Source organism: Piliocolobus tephrosceles, chromosome 1 (assembly GCF_002776525.5).
Source record: "Piliocolobus tephrosceles isolate RC106 chromosome 1, ASM277652v3, whole genome shotgun sequence".
Taxonomy (NCBI): domain Eukaryota; kingdom Metazoa; phylum Chordata; class Mammalia; order Primates; family Cercopithecidae; genus Piliocolobus; species Piliocolobus tephrosceles.
In genome coordinates this window covers 184544961-184559444 of record NC_045434.1, presented here as the reverse complement: position 1 = coordinate 184559444, position 14484 = coordinate 184544961, and the positions used below count along the sequence as shown (strand labels likewise).

The following is a 14484-nucleotide window of genomic DNA, read 5'->3' as shown; positions in this document are numbered from 1 at the left end:
CCGTCATTGCACTCCAGCCTGGGCAACAAAAGTGAAACTCCGTCTCAAAAAAAAAAAAAGTGGAGTCTTTCTCCATTCGTAGAATCTCTAGTCTGGCTTCACAACTTGCTCTACCAATAAAACATGGCAGAAGTGGCCTTGTATGCATTTTGGAGCCTATGCTACAAAGGGCCTTACAGTTCTTCTCTCATGTTCTTGCCACTGCCTACAGAAGCCTGAGCTAGCCTTCTGAATGATAAGCCCATGTGATGAGTGAAACCTAGAGAAAAGCTAACACCAAGACATGTGAGAGAGGCCATCTGGAGCCCTCCGGCCATCACAGCTGCCATCTGATTATAACTACACAAATGGGGCTAGGTGAGACCAGCAGAAGACCCACATTGGAAACCCACAGAATCATGAGAAGCAATAACTCGGTATTAAAAACTACTAAAATTTCAGGATGGTTTGTAGCACAGCAATATACAGCTGATACACTAAGCAAGCTCTAGGAGGCTGAAGAATGTCTAAGTCCCTAGGAAGGTAGGCATAGGAATATCTTGTTTGACTGGCTTGGTGGCTACAAAGTTCTAGATGTTTCTTTGTGGCATATTACTCACCAGCTCACTAATAGTTTCAAGTGGTAGGTCCAAGATTGGCTCTCTCATGTAACACAGTGTATGAATGGGAGACCCGAAACAGCTGGGCAGGTAATTCCCAGACACAGATAAAAAGTAATCCTTTCCCCTGTCCAAGTGCAAAACCAGAATGTCCTCAATTTTGTCTTCACCCGAGTTGAGCTTTGTAGCTGTTGTCTTATTTACAAAGAGCTCCAGTTCAATCTCAATGTCAGAATCTGCAGAGAAATTTTAAAAATAATGTTGGCTGAGGGGAGGCCAAGAGGAAAGGGGAAAGAAAATAGGAGGGAAGCGGGTAAGGCATAAAGGGTTAGGAAAAGGAAAGAAAAGGTATCAGCCAACCAACAAGCATCTAAATGTGCTTGGCATGCAGGAGACATAAGAACAAAGAGTTTATAGTCCAACTGGGAATATGAAAACAACAAACAAAAACATTTGAATAGACAAATGCTATAAAATTCAAGTACTAAGGACCACAGCTCAAGCTAGAAATACTAACAGAATAAGAAGGCATGGATCAAAGAGCCTTCCCTGAGCCAGGTAAGATGAAGATGCCTGATTCAGTAGAAGTGTAATGCAATTATCAGTCTATGAATTGTCCACAAAACACCCTTCATTGTTCCATCTCATAGTACCATGCAGAGTGCAAAGGAGAAGTCAGGAAAAATGTGGATGGTACATTCCAGAGCCAGATATAATTTCTGGATTACTTCCCCATTACCAAGAGCAGATAATTGGGAGTTGATTACAGTAAGATAGTAAAATGGTTCCTTTAACAGCAGCACCTGCTCTACAGCAATCTTATGTTTTCTCTTTCTGTGAAATTATGGAACATATAAATGACTGAGAATGCTTCTGAAAGTGAACTCATGCTCCTCACTATTTTCTATTTTATTTTTGAATGGGTTCATCTATAGGGATTTTAAAAAGCCTCAAGCAGAGAATAAAACACTCAAGCAAAAAGCTCATTTTAGGAAAATGAGCAAATATAGAGTAAGGCATTCCCCAAACCAGATACCAGGAAGCTAGGAACAGAGGGCTTACCAGGCAGGAGGAAGCCTCTGCTGGGGTTGGCACTCAGCCACTGCTTACAGTAAGACTCTTCATCAGGCTTGTTGATGAATTCAAAATGACAGGGTACTTGTCCATTATGAATTGTAAAGGATTCTACTTTCAATTGCATGTACTTCACATTCTGAAAACAGAACTGGGAAGAAGCCCGAGGCCAGTAAAAACCAGTGCCCTTTCCTCGGCAACCTGCCCAGCCACCCCAACTGGGCAATCCTTACCATGGAAAGAAAATGAAGGACTATCTCTTTTAAACGTTTCTGCTTTAAGTAGTTACCTGGGAGGCCACAGTTCCCACTAAAGACTAGTTATCTGTGTTTAACCCAAAATCCAAAAATTCTATTTGTTTTTGTATGTCTATTTCCTGAAGAAAGTCAAAGTTTATATCTTCTATACGCAAAAACCATTCACAAAATACCCTTCACAAATTCCACTTCTACACATGAAGATCAAGCCCATCCTTCCAAGTAGCTGGACATCTAGGGCATTAAAAATGCCATCTGCGGCTGCCACAGTGGCTCAGGCCCATAATCCCAGCACTTTGGGAGGCCAAGATGGGCGGATCACTTGAGCTCAGGAGTTCAAGACCAGCCTGGCCAACATGGCAAAACCTCTTCTCTACTAAAAATACAAAAATTAGCTAGGCATGGTGGCACAGCCTATAATCCCAGCTACTGGGAGGCGGAGGCAGGAGAATTGCTTGAACCTAGGAGGTGGAGGTTGCAGTGAGCTGAGATCATGCCATTCTACTCCAGCCTGGGTGACAGAGTGAGACTCTGCTTAAAACAAACAAACCAAACAAAAAACCGCCTTCACCTTAAACCCCAGTTTGACTTTGTAGAATGTCAAGTTTAATTGATCTTCCATGTGGCTCTTCCACGAAAAACCTTCAGACCTTATTCCACTTCCTATATTACCTATTCCTTTTCTATACTGTCTTCCCTCCCATCAACTCGTGGGTATCTAAACTCAATTTAATCTCAAAGCAAAGCATCAGTAAGAAGAAAACTCCATTGCAAGAATACACAATAGTTATTCTAAAACCAAAACACATTTTGAACCGTATTCTGGTTTAGAAGAGCAGGACATGATGACCTAAGCCAACAACCTCTCCCTTCTCAGCTAACACCATCAGCCTCACTTTATCTAGAAGCAGTCTATGAAGAAAGACCACAGTCCAATAGTGCTATAGGTGCCTCCTAGAACTCTGAGCTCCAACAGATGAGGAGATTTAAGCCTTAGAAAGAGAAGAGCCCAACACTAATTTTTTTTTTTTTTTTTAAGACGGAGTCTCATTCTGTTGCCCAGGCTGGAGTGCAGTGGCACAATCTCGGCTCACTGCAAGCTCCACCTCCCGGGTTCTTCATGTCATTCTCCTGCCCCAGCCTCTCAAGTAGCTGGGACTACAGGCGCCCACCACCACGCCTGGCTAATTTTTGGTATTTTTTAGTAGAGACGGAGTTTCACCATGTTAGCCAGGATGGTCTCGATCTCCTGACCTCGTGATCTGCCCGCCTCGGCCTCCCAAAGTGCTGGGATTACAGGCGTGAGCCACCATACCCGGCCAGAGCCCAGTGCTAATATTCTTAACACGTCCTTCCTACCTCTCGCTTGGACAGGGACACAGAAGGAATGTTGGCATTTTCCATCTTATCCAGGGAGCGAACAATTTCCTCCAGAGTCTTCCGGTAAAGCTCATCATTTACGACCCTCACCTGAAAGGGAAACGTCAGAGACTGAGTACCTTGGCTTCTGCCCATTTCCTCTTTCTCAGTATAGAGGGCGTTCACAGCACGGGGAAATAGCAGTTGATAGCAACACAGAAAACAAAGGCTATAGATTTAATTAATTAATGAACTCCATTAACACTTGACTTAGAAGGATCTACCAGAGGCAAAGCTTGTGGTACAGGCATCTGCTTCCTGATTACCAGAAAAAAGACGTGGAAGTGAAAGCATGGTTAGCAGCTGGTTCTGCCAGGTCTTAGGCCCAGGGCAGAAAAATGCTTGCCCAGTACCTAGCTCTCTTTTGCTTTCTGTCACCAACAAGCCAGCGTGAGAACCTTTTCCAGGGCTTTGATTTAAAGCAGTGTTTCTTAAGCTTTGTTTGTTTGTTTGTTTTTGCAACAAGGTCTTGCTGTCACCCAAGCTGGAATGCAGTAGAGTGATCTTGGCTCACTGCAACCTCTGCCTTCTGGGTTCAAGTGATCCTCCTACCTCAGCCCCCCAAGTAGCTGGGACCACAGACACAAGCCATCCTGCCCAGCTAACTTTTTTTATTTTTTGTAGAGATGAGGGGTTTTGCCATGTTGCCCAGGCTGGTCTTAAACTCCTGAGCTCAAGCAATCCACCCACTTCAGCCTCCCAAAGTGCTGCTATTACAGGTGTGAGTCATTGTAATGATAATAAAGTACCACTGTAAATAGATAATAAATAAATGAGAAGGCCGGTGTGGTGGCTCATGCCTGTAATCCCAGCACTTGGGGGGCCAAGGCAGAAGGATCACCTGAGCCCATGAGTCACTTGAGACCAGTCTGGGCAAGATAGCAAGATGCTGTCTCTTAAAAAAAAAAAAAAAGGGCCCAGCGCGGTGGCTCACGCCTGTAATCCCAGCACTCTGGGAGGCCGAAGTGGGCGGATCACGAAGTCAGGAGACAGAAACCATCCTGGCTAATATGGTGAAACCCCGTCTCTACCAAAAATACAAAAAATTAGCCAGGCGTGGTGGCAGGCTCCTGTAGTCCCAGCTACTCGGGAGGCTGAGGCAAGAGAATGGCATGAACCTGGGAGGCGGAGCTTGCAGTGAGCCGAGATAATGCCACTGCACTCCAGCCTGGGCAACAGAGCGAGATTCTATCTCAAAAAAAAAATTAGCCAGGTAAGGTGACACACACATACAGGCATGCCTATAATCCTACCTACTCAGGAGGCTGATATATGTGGGAGGATTGCTTAAGCCCAGTAGATCGAGGCCGCAGTTCGCTGTGACTGTGCCACTGCATCACTGCACTCCAGCCTGGGTGACAGAACAAGACAGTGTCTTTAAAAAAAAAAAAAAAAAAGGCCAGGAGCGGTGGCTCACACCTGTAATCCCAGCACTTTGGGAGGCTGAGGCTGGTGGATCATGAGGTCAGGAGATAGAGATCATCCTGGCTAACACGGTGAAACCCCATATCTACTAAAAATACAAAACATTAGCCAGGCGAGGTGGCGGGTGCCTGTAGTCCCAGCTACTCGGGAGGCTGAGGCAGGAGAATGGTGTGAACCTGGGAGGCGGAGCTTGCAGTGAGCCAAGATCGCGCCACTGCACTCCAGCCTTGGCGACAGAGCAAGACTCCGTCTCAAAAACAAAAAACAAACGGGCCAGCCATGGTGGCTCATGCCTATAATCACAGCACTTTGGGAGGCTGAGTCAGGTGGATCACAAGGTCAGGAAATCGAACACTATCTCTACTAAAAATACAAAAAAATAGCCAGACGTGATGCAATGTGCCTGTAATCCCAGCTACTTGGAAGGCTGAGGCAGGAGAATCGCTTGAACCCGGGAGGAGGAGGTTGCAGTGAGCCGAAATGGCACCACTGCACTCCAGCCTGGGTGACAGAGCAAGACTCCACCTCAAAAAATAAATAAATAAATAAATAAAAAGGAAAGGAATAAAAAGATGTTGACCTCATAGGTAATCAGGGAAATGTAATCTAACATAATAAAATATCTGCTTATTGGGTTGGCAAAAATTTTGAAGATTGATAAACCCCAATATTGGCAAGGGTATGGGAAAATAAACTCATACATGGTTGGTAGAAGTATAAAGTGGTAAAACTGTTGTGAGGATAATTTAGCAAGATCTAATAAATTTAAAATACATTTTTTATCTAAACCACTAATTTCATCTCTAATAATTTCATTCTATAGAAATACACTGATACACAAAGACACATGTGAAGGGTTGTCACAACAGCACTGTGTATAATAGCAAAATTTGGAAATAACTTTATGACCATCAATACATATATTATGGCTCATCCATACTATGGAATACGTTGAAACCTTTAAAAATAATGAGAAGGAAGCTCTACCTTCACTGTCATGGAAAGATCTCCTAAGACATATTCAGTTGGGGAAAAAAAGACGTCCTCAGAGCAAAATGTATATGATCTCTTTTACAAAAAAGGAAAAATATCCTCAATGTTGTATACAGAATACTGACACACCCATTTATAAACATGTAGAGAAAGGTCTGCAAAAAGACAGTTCAAAAATGCAAAAGGGAACTTCCATGTATGAGGAAAACTACAGAGGCATACTAAAACAATTATTAACCAAGTTGTTAATAACTGTTTTAAATTGTCCTAAAAAGGGCTTCCTCCCATTCAAAAGGAGAGGAAGAAACCAGAAAGACAAGACATGGTCTTAGTTGTGAAAGCCAATTCCCTCCAGAATGATTACAACAGATACCAGCTGCCACCTACCCCGATGTCAAACACTGAGCTGACAGGCTTGTGGTCACTGGTCTTCAGGGCCATGTGGCTCTGGTAACTCAGCTGAGTGATGTTCTTCCCTTTCCAGAGGATCCGGTCACACCAGGCGGGAGCACGGCACTTCTCACTGAAATACAAAGTCCACCCTGGAAGTACTCACAGAAACAGCAGTGCCCGCTGCCTGGCAAGTGCCCTGGCTTAGGCGGGGAGTGATGAATCAGTGCCTTGATGACCACGTGGCTAAGTCATCTGAGGCAGCAAGAGCAATTCAGGCCCACCAAGGGATAACATGTATCCTGTGAGTATCATCCAAAATAACTATGAAAGCTCAAAGCCAAAACACAGTTCAGACTGATTCTCTGATCTTTATCCTCCTATGAGAATCAGGAGAGAATAAAAAAACCAATCTGACAGTAAGCACTCTACTGTCTTTATTTTTTATTTATTTTTAATTTTTTTTTTATAGAGATGGAGTCTTGCTCTGTCGCCCAGGCTGGAGTGCAGTGGCGCGTCCTCGGCTCACTGCAACCTCTGCCTCCCAGGTTCAAGCAATTCTCCTACCTCAGCCTCCCGAGTAGCTGGGACTTCAGGTGTGCACCACCACGACTGGCTAACTTTTTGTATTTTAGTAGAGGTGGGGTTTCACCACGTTGCCCAGGCTGGTCTCGAACTCCTGAGCTCAGGCAATCTGCCTACCTCGGGCTCCCAAAGTGCTGGGATTACAGGTGTGAGCCACTGCACCCAGCCTATAGTCTTTAAAAGATCCTGGTTAAGGCCAGACGTGGTGGCTCACGCCTGTAATCTCAGCATGTTGGGAGGCCAAGGCAGGGGGATCACGAGGTCAGGAGGTCATGAGGTCAAGAGATTGAGACTATCCTGGCCAACATGGTGAAATCCTGTCTCTACTAAAAATACAAAAATTAGCTGGGTGTGGTGGCAGGGGCCTGTAGTCCCAGCTACTCGGGAGGCTAAGGCAGGAGAATCGCTTGAACCCAGGAGGCGGAGGTTGCAGTGAGCCGAGATTGTGCCACTGCACTCCAGCCTGGTGACAGAGCAAGATTCCGTCTCCGAAAAACAAGACAAAAAAAAAAATATGCTTTTTAAGCTAGTTAAGAGAACAGGCTCAGCCGGGCGCGGTGGCTCAAGCCTGTAATCCCAGCACTTTGGGAGGCCGAGACAGGTGGATCACGAGGTCAGGAGATCGAGACCATCCTGGCTAACATGGTGAAACCCCGTCTTTACTAAAAATTACAAAACACTAGCCAGGCGAGGTGGAGGGCGCCTATAGTCCCAGCTACTCGGGAGGCTGAGGCAGGAGAATGGCATAAACCCAGGAGGCGGAGCTTGCAGTGAGCTGAGATCCGGCCACTGCACTCCAGCCCGGGCAACAGAGTGAGACTCCATCTCAAAAAAAAAAAACAAACAAACAAACAAAAAAAAGAGAACAGGTTCAATTTCCCACTGCCTGGATTCAAATCCTACCTGTACCCCTTGTCTGCTTGGGGGCCTCTTTAATTTTTCTATGCTTCAGTTTCCAATCTCATAAAATGAGGTTAATAAATCATACCTGGCCGGGCGCAGTGGCTCAACCCTGTAATCCCAGCACTTTGGGAGGCCGAGACGGGTGGATCACAAGGTCAGGAGATCGAGACCATCCTGGCTAACACGGTGAAACCCCGTCTCTACTAAAAATACAAAAAAAAAAAAAACTAGCCGGGCGAGATGGTGGGCGCCTATAGTCCCAGCTACTCGGGAGGCTGAGGCAGGAGAATGGCATAAACCCGGGAGGCGGAGATTGCAGTGAGCTGAGATCCGGCCACTGCACTCCAGCCCAGGTGACAGAGCAAGACTCCGTCTCAAAAATAAATAAATAAATAAATAAAAAATAAATAAATCATACCTACTTCAACAGGTTCTTGAGGATTAAATGAGAAAATAAGTACATCAAATAGTACATAGCACATAGTAAGCACTAATAAAAAATATTAACTGTTGACTTTGGGAGGCTGAGGCAGGCAGACCACTTGAGGTCAGGAGTTCAAGACCAGCTTGGCCAACATGGCGAAACCCCGGCTCTACAAAAATACAAAAATTAGCTGGGCCTGGTGGCACATGCCTGTAATCCCAGCTACTTGGGAGGATGAGGCAGGAGAATCGCTTGAACTCGGGAGGCAGGGCTTGCAGTGGGCCAAGATCCAGCCATTGTACCCTAGCCTGGGTGACAGAGCGAGACTCCATCTCAAAACAAACAAACAAAAATATTAACTACTGTGTAATGTCCAAGTACCAGCTAAGTTAGTTGGAGTCATCTCATCCTAGACATAGCTGAAAAGTAAATCAGTACTAAAAATGATTAGGAAACAAAAGGCTAAGGCAGTCACAAAGTTAATACATGGGAAAGAAGGCTGCTTCATGAGCAGATACTGAGAGAAAATGTTTGACCAGAGTGCAAAACATGGGGAAAAAGTCACAGGAAGCGTTTATTCTTCCTTAGGTCCAAAAGGGCAAGTGCTTCCCAGAATTTCTGGGTTTCCGTTTGCTCAACTCTTTGAAGCAACCTCTGACCTACCTGGTATCCCAGTCGTCAGAGCCCGTATCATACTTGTAAGTAGGCTGGAATGTGAGCTCACCCTCTGTGAAGCCTTCAAAGACAGTCTTTGCGGCCACCTGAATTTTCAGCTATACACAAGGATGGGAGAAAAAACAAATCTCAGAATAAAAAGGTCAAACTCTGAATTAGTGGAGAAAAGGAAATCAATCTGGAATTCAAACTCTAACCCAAAGGAAAAAGCACCAAAAGAAAGTTATTCTGTAAGATCTTTTTTTTTTTTTTTTTTTGAGACGGAGTCTTGCTCTGTCGCCCAGACTGGAGTGCAGTGGCCGGATCTCAGCTCACTGCAAACTCCCGCTCCCGGGTTCACGTCATTCTCCTGCCTCAGCCTCCCGAGTAGCTGGGACTACAGGCACCCGCCACCTCGCCCGGCTTTTGTTTTTTGTTTTTTGTTTTTTTGTATTTTTTAGTAGAGACGGGGTTTCACCGTGTTAGCCAAGATGGTCTTGATCTCCTGACCTCGTGATCTGCCCGTCTCGGCCTCCCAAAGTGCTGGGATTACAGGCTTGAGCCACTGCGCCCGGCCTTCTATAAGATCTTAAATTAGCTAACTCCTAGGAAGTGAACAAGCTGAACATTCCTTTGCCTGTATATGGTTTTTATTTTTTATTTTTTAAGTTTTTAATGTTTTTTATTTTTATTTATTTATTTTGAGACGGAGTCTCGCTCTGTGACCCAGGCTGGAGTGCAATGGCGCGATCTCGGCTCACCGCAACCTCCGCCTCCCAGGTTAAAGTGATTCTCCTGCCACAGGCTCCTGAGTAGCTGGGATTACAGGCATACGCCACCATGCCCAGCTAACTTTTGTATTTTTAGTAGAGACAGGGTTTCACCATGTTGGCCAGACTGGTCTCAAACTCCTGACATGATCCACCCACCTTGGCCTCCCAAAGTGCTGGGATTACAGGCATGAGCCACTGTGCCTGGCCTAATCTTTTCTATTTTTTAGAGTCTCACTCTGTCACCCAGGTTGAAGTGCCATGGTGTGACCATAGCTCACTACAGCCTCCATCTCCTGAGTTCAGGCAATCCTCCTGCCTTAGCCTCCCAAGTAGCTGGGACTACAGCTGTGCACTACCACACAGCTATATTTAAAGATTTTTTAGAGACAGGGTCTCACTATGTTGCCTAGCCTGGTCTCAAACTCTTGGCCTCAAGTGATCCTCCCACCTTGGCCTCCCAAAGTTTTGGAATTGCATGTGCAAGCCATTGTGTCTGGCTAAGGCTCTTTCATAAGAGCATAGCTACACCCAAAGGGCCTGAGTATCATCTTACTGAGATATCTTTAAGATGATTAGGTACCACTTAACAAACTAATAGTTTTTCTCTTCCAGGTATCAAACACTTCATCTGTGTAGCACAGTTGCTGCAAATATACACAAAGACAGAACTGCATTGTCAACTTAGTTATGTGAACGGGGGGAAGCTCTGGGCCTTGGTTTCTCCATTTGTAAATTCTGGTTTTATAATAGAAGCTACCTCATAGGGTCTTTAGAAAGATTCACTGTCAACTTAAACAGTGCCTGACACATTAGGAAAACAGCTAGCATCCTTCCTATTAATTTTAGGAGCGCCTTCCAGATCACACTCTCAGCAAGATCAAAACCACAGGTGCTCTTCCCTCTTCCCTGGAGCACCACACTTGGCACTGCATGGACTGGTGAAGAACTGTCAGCTCTACCATTGCACATGATCAGCTATTTAGTAGATACTACTTGCCAAATTCCTGAAAAAACTATTTAAAAAGCAACAGAAAATAGTAAAAAGGTAGGTATGAATGTAAGCTGATACTTACGTATAGACCTTAAAACCATGTAGTAGACAGATAACACACAAAATGGGTACTATTACTTCAGGAAAGACCAGAAAAGAAGGCAAGTAGAGATAGGTATCAAACTACAAGGGAAATTAGAATGCCTCAGACCAGAACACAGAGGAGATAAACAGACAAAGACATAACTAAGTTGAGATTCTTTTTCTTTAATTAATCTGCACTAGGGAAAGTAAGATAATAGAGGCTGGGCGCGGTGGCTCACGCCTGTAATCCCAGCACTTTGGGAGGCTGAGGTGGGTGGATCACGAGGTCAGGAGTTCGAGACCAGCCTGGCCAGCATGGTGAAACCCCATCTCTACTAAAAATATAAAAAGTTAGCCAGGCATACTGGCGCGCGCCTATAGTCCCAACTACTTGGGAGCTGAGGCAGGAGAATTCCTTGAACCCAACAGGCAGAGGTTGCAACAAGCTGAGGTCACGACACTACACTACAGCCTGGGTGCCAGAGTGAGACTCTGTCTCAAAAAAAAAAAAAAAGATAATAGAAAGACTTAGACTAATGACAATACCAAGGTTACTAAAAGGAGGATATAGAACAACGACAACAAAAAAGGACTTTAACATTCTGAACAACATGACCACCTGAACAGGTCTGAAATCTACTGAGAGAAGTAGCCAGAAAAAAGTCACAGAGAAATTCTCTTGTACTGTGAAACAGCGAGTGCTCTGAGAAGGAAATGCTACGTCAAGCAATGATGGAGAACAGCAGGTTACAGAACTGATTCCTATAGGAAGTGAGGAAAGCCACTTAGGAAGAGCTGTCACTCACACTGGAGAAGTCTGGTGAGAAGAAGCACAGAGGAGAAGGAGGTTCATTCTAAAAACAATTATTACATCATCTTAAATATACCAAGTCCTTTCTTTATAGAAGCTTGGTACTCTTTTAGCCCTAACTTCAGACCTCTTGAATAAATGAATGAGAAGATGAGAGAGAGAACACACTCTTGCTCCCAAAGGAGACAAGGTGCTTCAGGAGAGAGCCAATGGGAGACAATTATGGAAGAGGGAAATGCAGATGAAATGAAGAAATGACTGGACAACATCAGGAACTCAGGGAAACCTCCCAAGCCAAGGAAGAAGAGGCTGCGAGTCTGGAAGCCAGGCTTTTCTGTGCCCTCACGGTGGAGGACAGCCGCTGGAAGAGGGCACAGGTGGCCGTTTGTACCTGATCATATGCATACAGGGTTTGAAAGTCCTTCTCTTCGATGAGCTTTTTCACTTTTTCCACATCCAGCTCTTCTATCCTGTAGTTGAGGTCCCCCAGCCACAAGATCACACTGTGAGGACAGAGCACAAAGGTAACAGGGTTTAGGAGGAACTTTAACCTGACCTACCCAGGGTGCTTCTGACAGAAGGCCCCTGAGGCTCAGCCTCTTGGGAGGTGGGTGGGAAAATGGCTCAACTGTTTGGGAAATTTTTTTCTCTTGCCATCCCATTTAATATTCTAATGTGACGCTTGCTCAATTATCTTGGTCCAAGTTCATTTTAAACAGCCTTGTGTTCTCCTTAACTATTTTATTCTTGTAGGTTGGAAAGACAGTCTAATAAGATCTAAAAGATAGTAATTTACCCCATTCCTGGGAAGAGGAAAAAAAGATCAAGAATTGAGAGTCATGTCAATTACCCAGAGACCCCAACTCAGATGATGCCACGATGCCACCTCTGCCTCTGTGTATACTGCAGTCCACAAAACACACTCTCAGCCTTTGTTTCTAGAGCAGAGTTCCTCTGAAACAAAGTTCAAACTTTATAGTGGAGCCTGGATTTAACCACTGGTATATCATCAGTTGGCTCTTTCTGCACTGCTGAGTGAAGTGTAGAAGGTGTTTTATTCCTCCTGCTACTTTGGGAAAAAGCTAACTAAAGCCTCCCTGATGATACTGCACATCTCACTAAGTCTAATACTGCTGTATCTGAAACCAACAACCATGTCATTAGAGAAAATGCACAGCAGTACACGCACACCAAAATTAATGCATCCACAAACTAAAAGCAGACAAACTGACACATAAGCTGTGACCTCACAAACTAGGATGATGCAGGTTCACCAGAATGGAAGAGCTCGGCTGCAAGACACTTCCTGCTAGGCTCCCTGGAGAAGAAAAACCATCCTGTCAGCTTCCAGAACACCAAAAAGCTCCAGACAGTTCCACCTCAGCAGGCAGGACAAGAGGCGTAACTCTGTTTACTCCTTGGCAGATATCATGGCCCCGGTGGCTTCTTCCTCTTCATAAAAGAAGTAGCAAAGCTTCGACTGTTATCATAAAGTCTAAAATTCTAAGTCTTTGACTTTAGACAGATAGGAAGTTTTAGAGATAAATGAGATAAAGTAAAAAGAAGAAACAAAAATTAGCACAAGATGCTCTCAGCAGCTGCAACTATAGCTTTGTAAAGTTGGATTAAGAGGGAAAAAAGACCAAGTGGAGGCAAACAAATGTAGTCCAACTCTCAATTATACATGCTCTGGAAAGAACAGATATATAAAATCCTAAAACATACTTCTAAAAACTGGGTTTGAGATGCTCATTCTTTGGTTGTTTTCTTCATAATGTTGGATGTAGGCAGACCCAAATTAAAACAAATCTTAAAAAAAAAGAAAAGAAAAAAAAAAAGAAATCTTAAGCAGAACTCAGACTACAATATAGCTGTCAACTGCTGTTTTGTCATATTCCCTGCTCAAAATAAACTTTTCCCTCTCCTTTCCTTTCTTTTTTCTTTTCTCCTCTCCTTGTCTTTCCCCTTCCCTTCCCTTTCTCTTATCTTCCTGCCTCAGCTTCTTGAGTAGCTGGGATTACAGGCATGCAGCATCACACCCAGCTAATTTTTTAATTTTTTTCAGAAACAGGTTCTTATTAGGTTGCCCAGGCTAGTCTTGAACCCCTGGGCTCAAGTGATCCCCCGCCTCAGACACCTAAAATGCTGGGATAACAGGCATGAACTACTATACCCAGCCTCACTTTCTTCTTATTTCTGGCTGCTATACTATAGCAGCCAGGGACTCTCAACATGTTGATAAAATTAAATACTGAAAAAATAAATGGCTGGGCGTGGTGGCTCATGCCTGTAATCCCAGCACTTTAGGAGGCCAAGGCGGGCAGATCACGAGGTCAGGAGTTCAAGACCAGCCTGGCTAACATGGTGAAACCCCACTCTCTACTCAAAATACAAAAATGAGCCGGGCGTGGTGGCACGCACCTGTAGTCTCAGCTACTCAGGAGGTTGAGGTAGGAGAATTGATTGAACTAGGAGGTGGGGGTTGCAATAAGGCAAAGATCGTGCCACTATACTCCAGCCTGGGAGACAGAGTGAGACTCCATCTCAAAAATAAATATATAAATAAATAAACCTTACACTTTCCCAAGGACACATGATGCTTGAGAAATACTCTAGAGTGTGCTTGCTTCGGCAGCACATATACTAAAATTGAAATGATACAGAGAAGATTAGCATAGTCCCTGAGCAAGGATGACATGCAAATAAAAATTTAAAAATAAAATAAGAAGGCCGGGCACGGTGGCTCACGCCTGTAATCCCAGCACTCTGGGAGGCCAAGGTGGGCAGATCATGAGGTCAGGAGATCGAGGCCATCCTGGCTAACACAGTGAAACCCCGTCTCTACTAAAAATACAAAAAATTGGCCGGGCACAGTGGCTCAAGCCTGTAATCCCAGCACTTTGGGAGGCCGAGACAGGTGGATCACGAGGTCAGGAGATTAAGACCATCCTGGCTAACCCGGTGAAACCCCGTCTCTACTAAAAAATACAAAAAACTAGCCGGGCGAGGTGGCGGGCACCTGTAGTCCCAGCTACTCGGGAGGCTGAGTCAGGAAAATGGCGTAAACCCGGCAGACAGAGCTTGCAGTGAGCTGAGATCCGG

At 44.7% G+C, this 14484-nt stretch overlaps 1 protein-coding gene and 1 non-coding gene across 2 annotated transcripts in view; one reads left to right on the top strand and one right to left on the bottom strand.

The window, feature by feature from the left end:
* Positions 1–14484, bottom strand: part of INPP5B (inositol polyphosphate-5-phosphatase B) — an 86157-nt gene that overhangs the window by 11118 nt on the left and 60555 nt on the right. The window contains 6 exon segments of the mRNA XM_026455704.2: positions 600–835; positions 1662–1824; positions 3290–3400; positions 6155–6290; positions 8733–8842; positions 11774–11885. Of these exon segments, the coding sequence (XP_026311489.1) occupies positions 600–835; positions 1662–1824; positions 3290–3400; positions 6155–6290; positions 8733–8842; positions 11774–11885 (868 nt within the window).
* LOC111529604 lies at positions 14002–14105 on the top strand. The gene has a single exon (XR_002727474.1). It is a non-coding gene; the product is annotated as a U6 spliceosomal RNA (small nuclear RNA).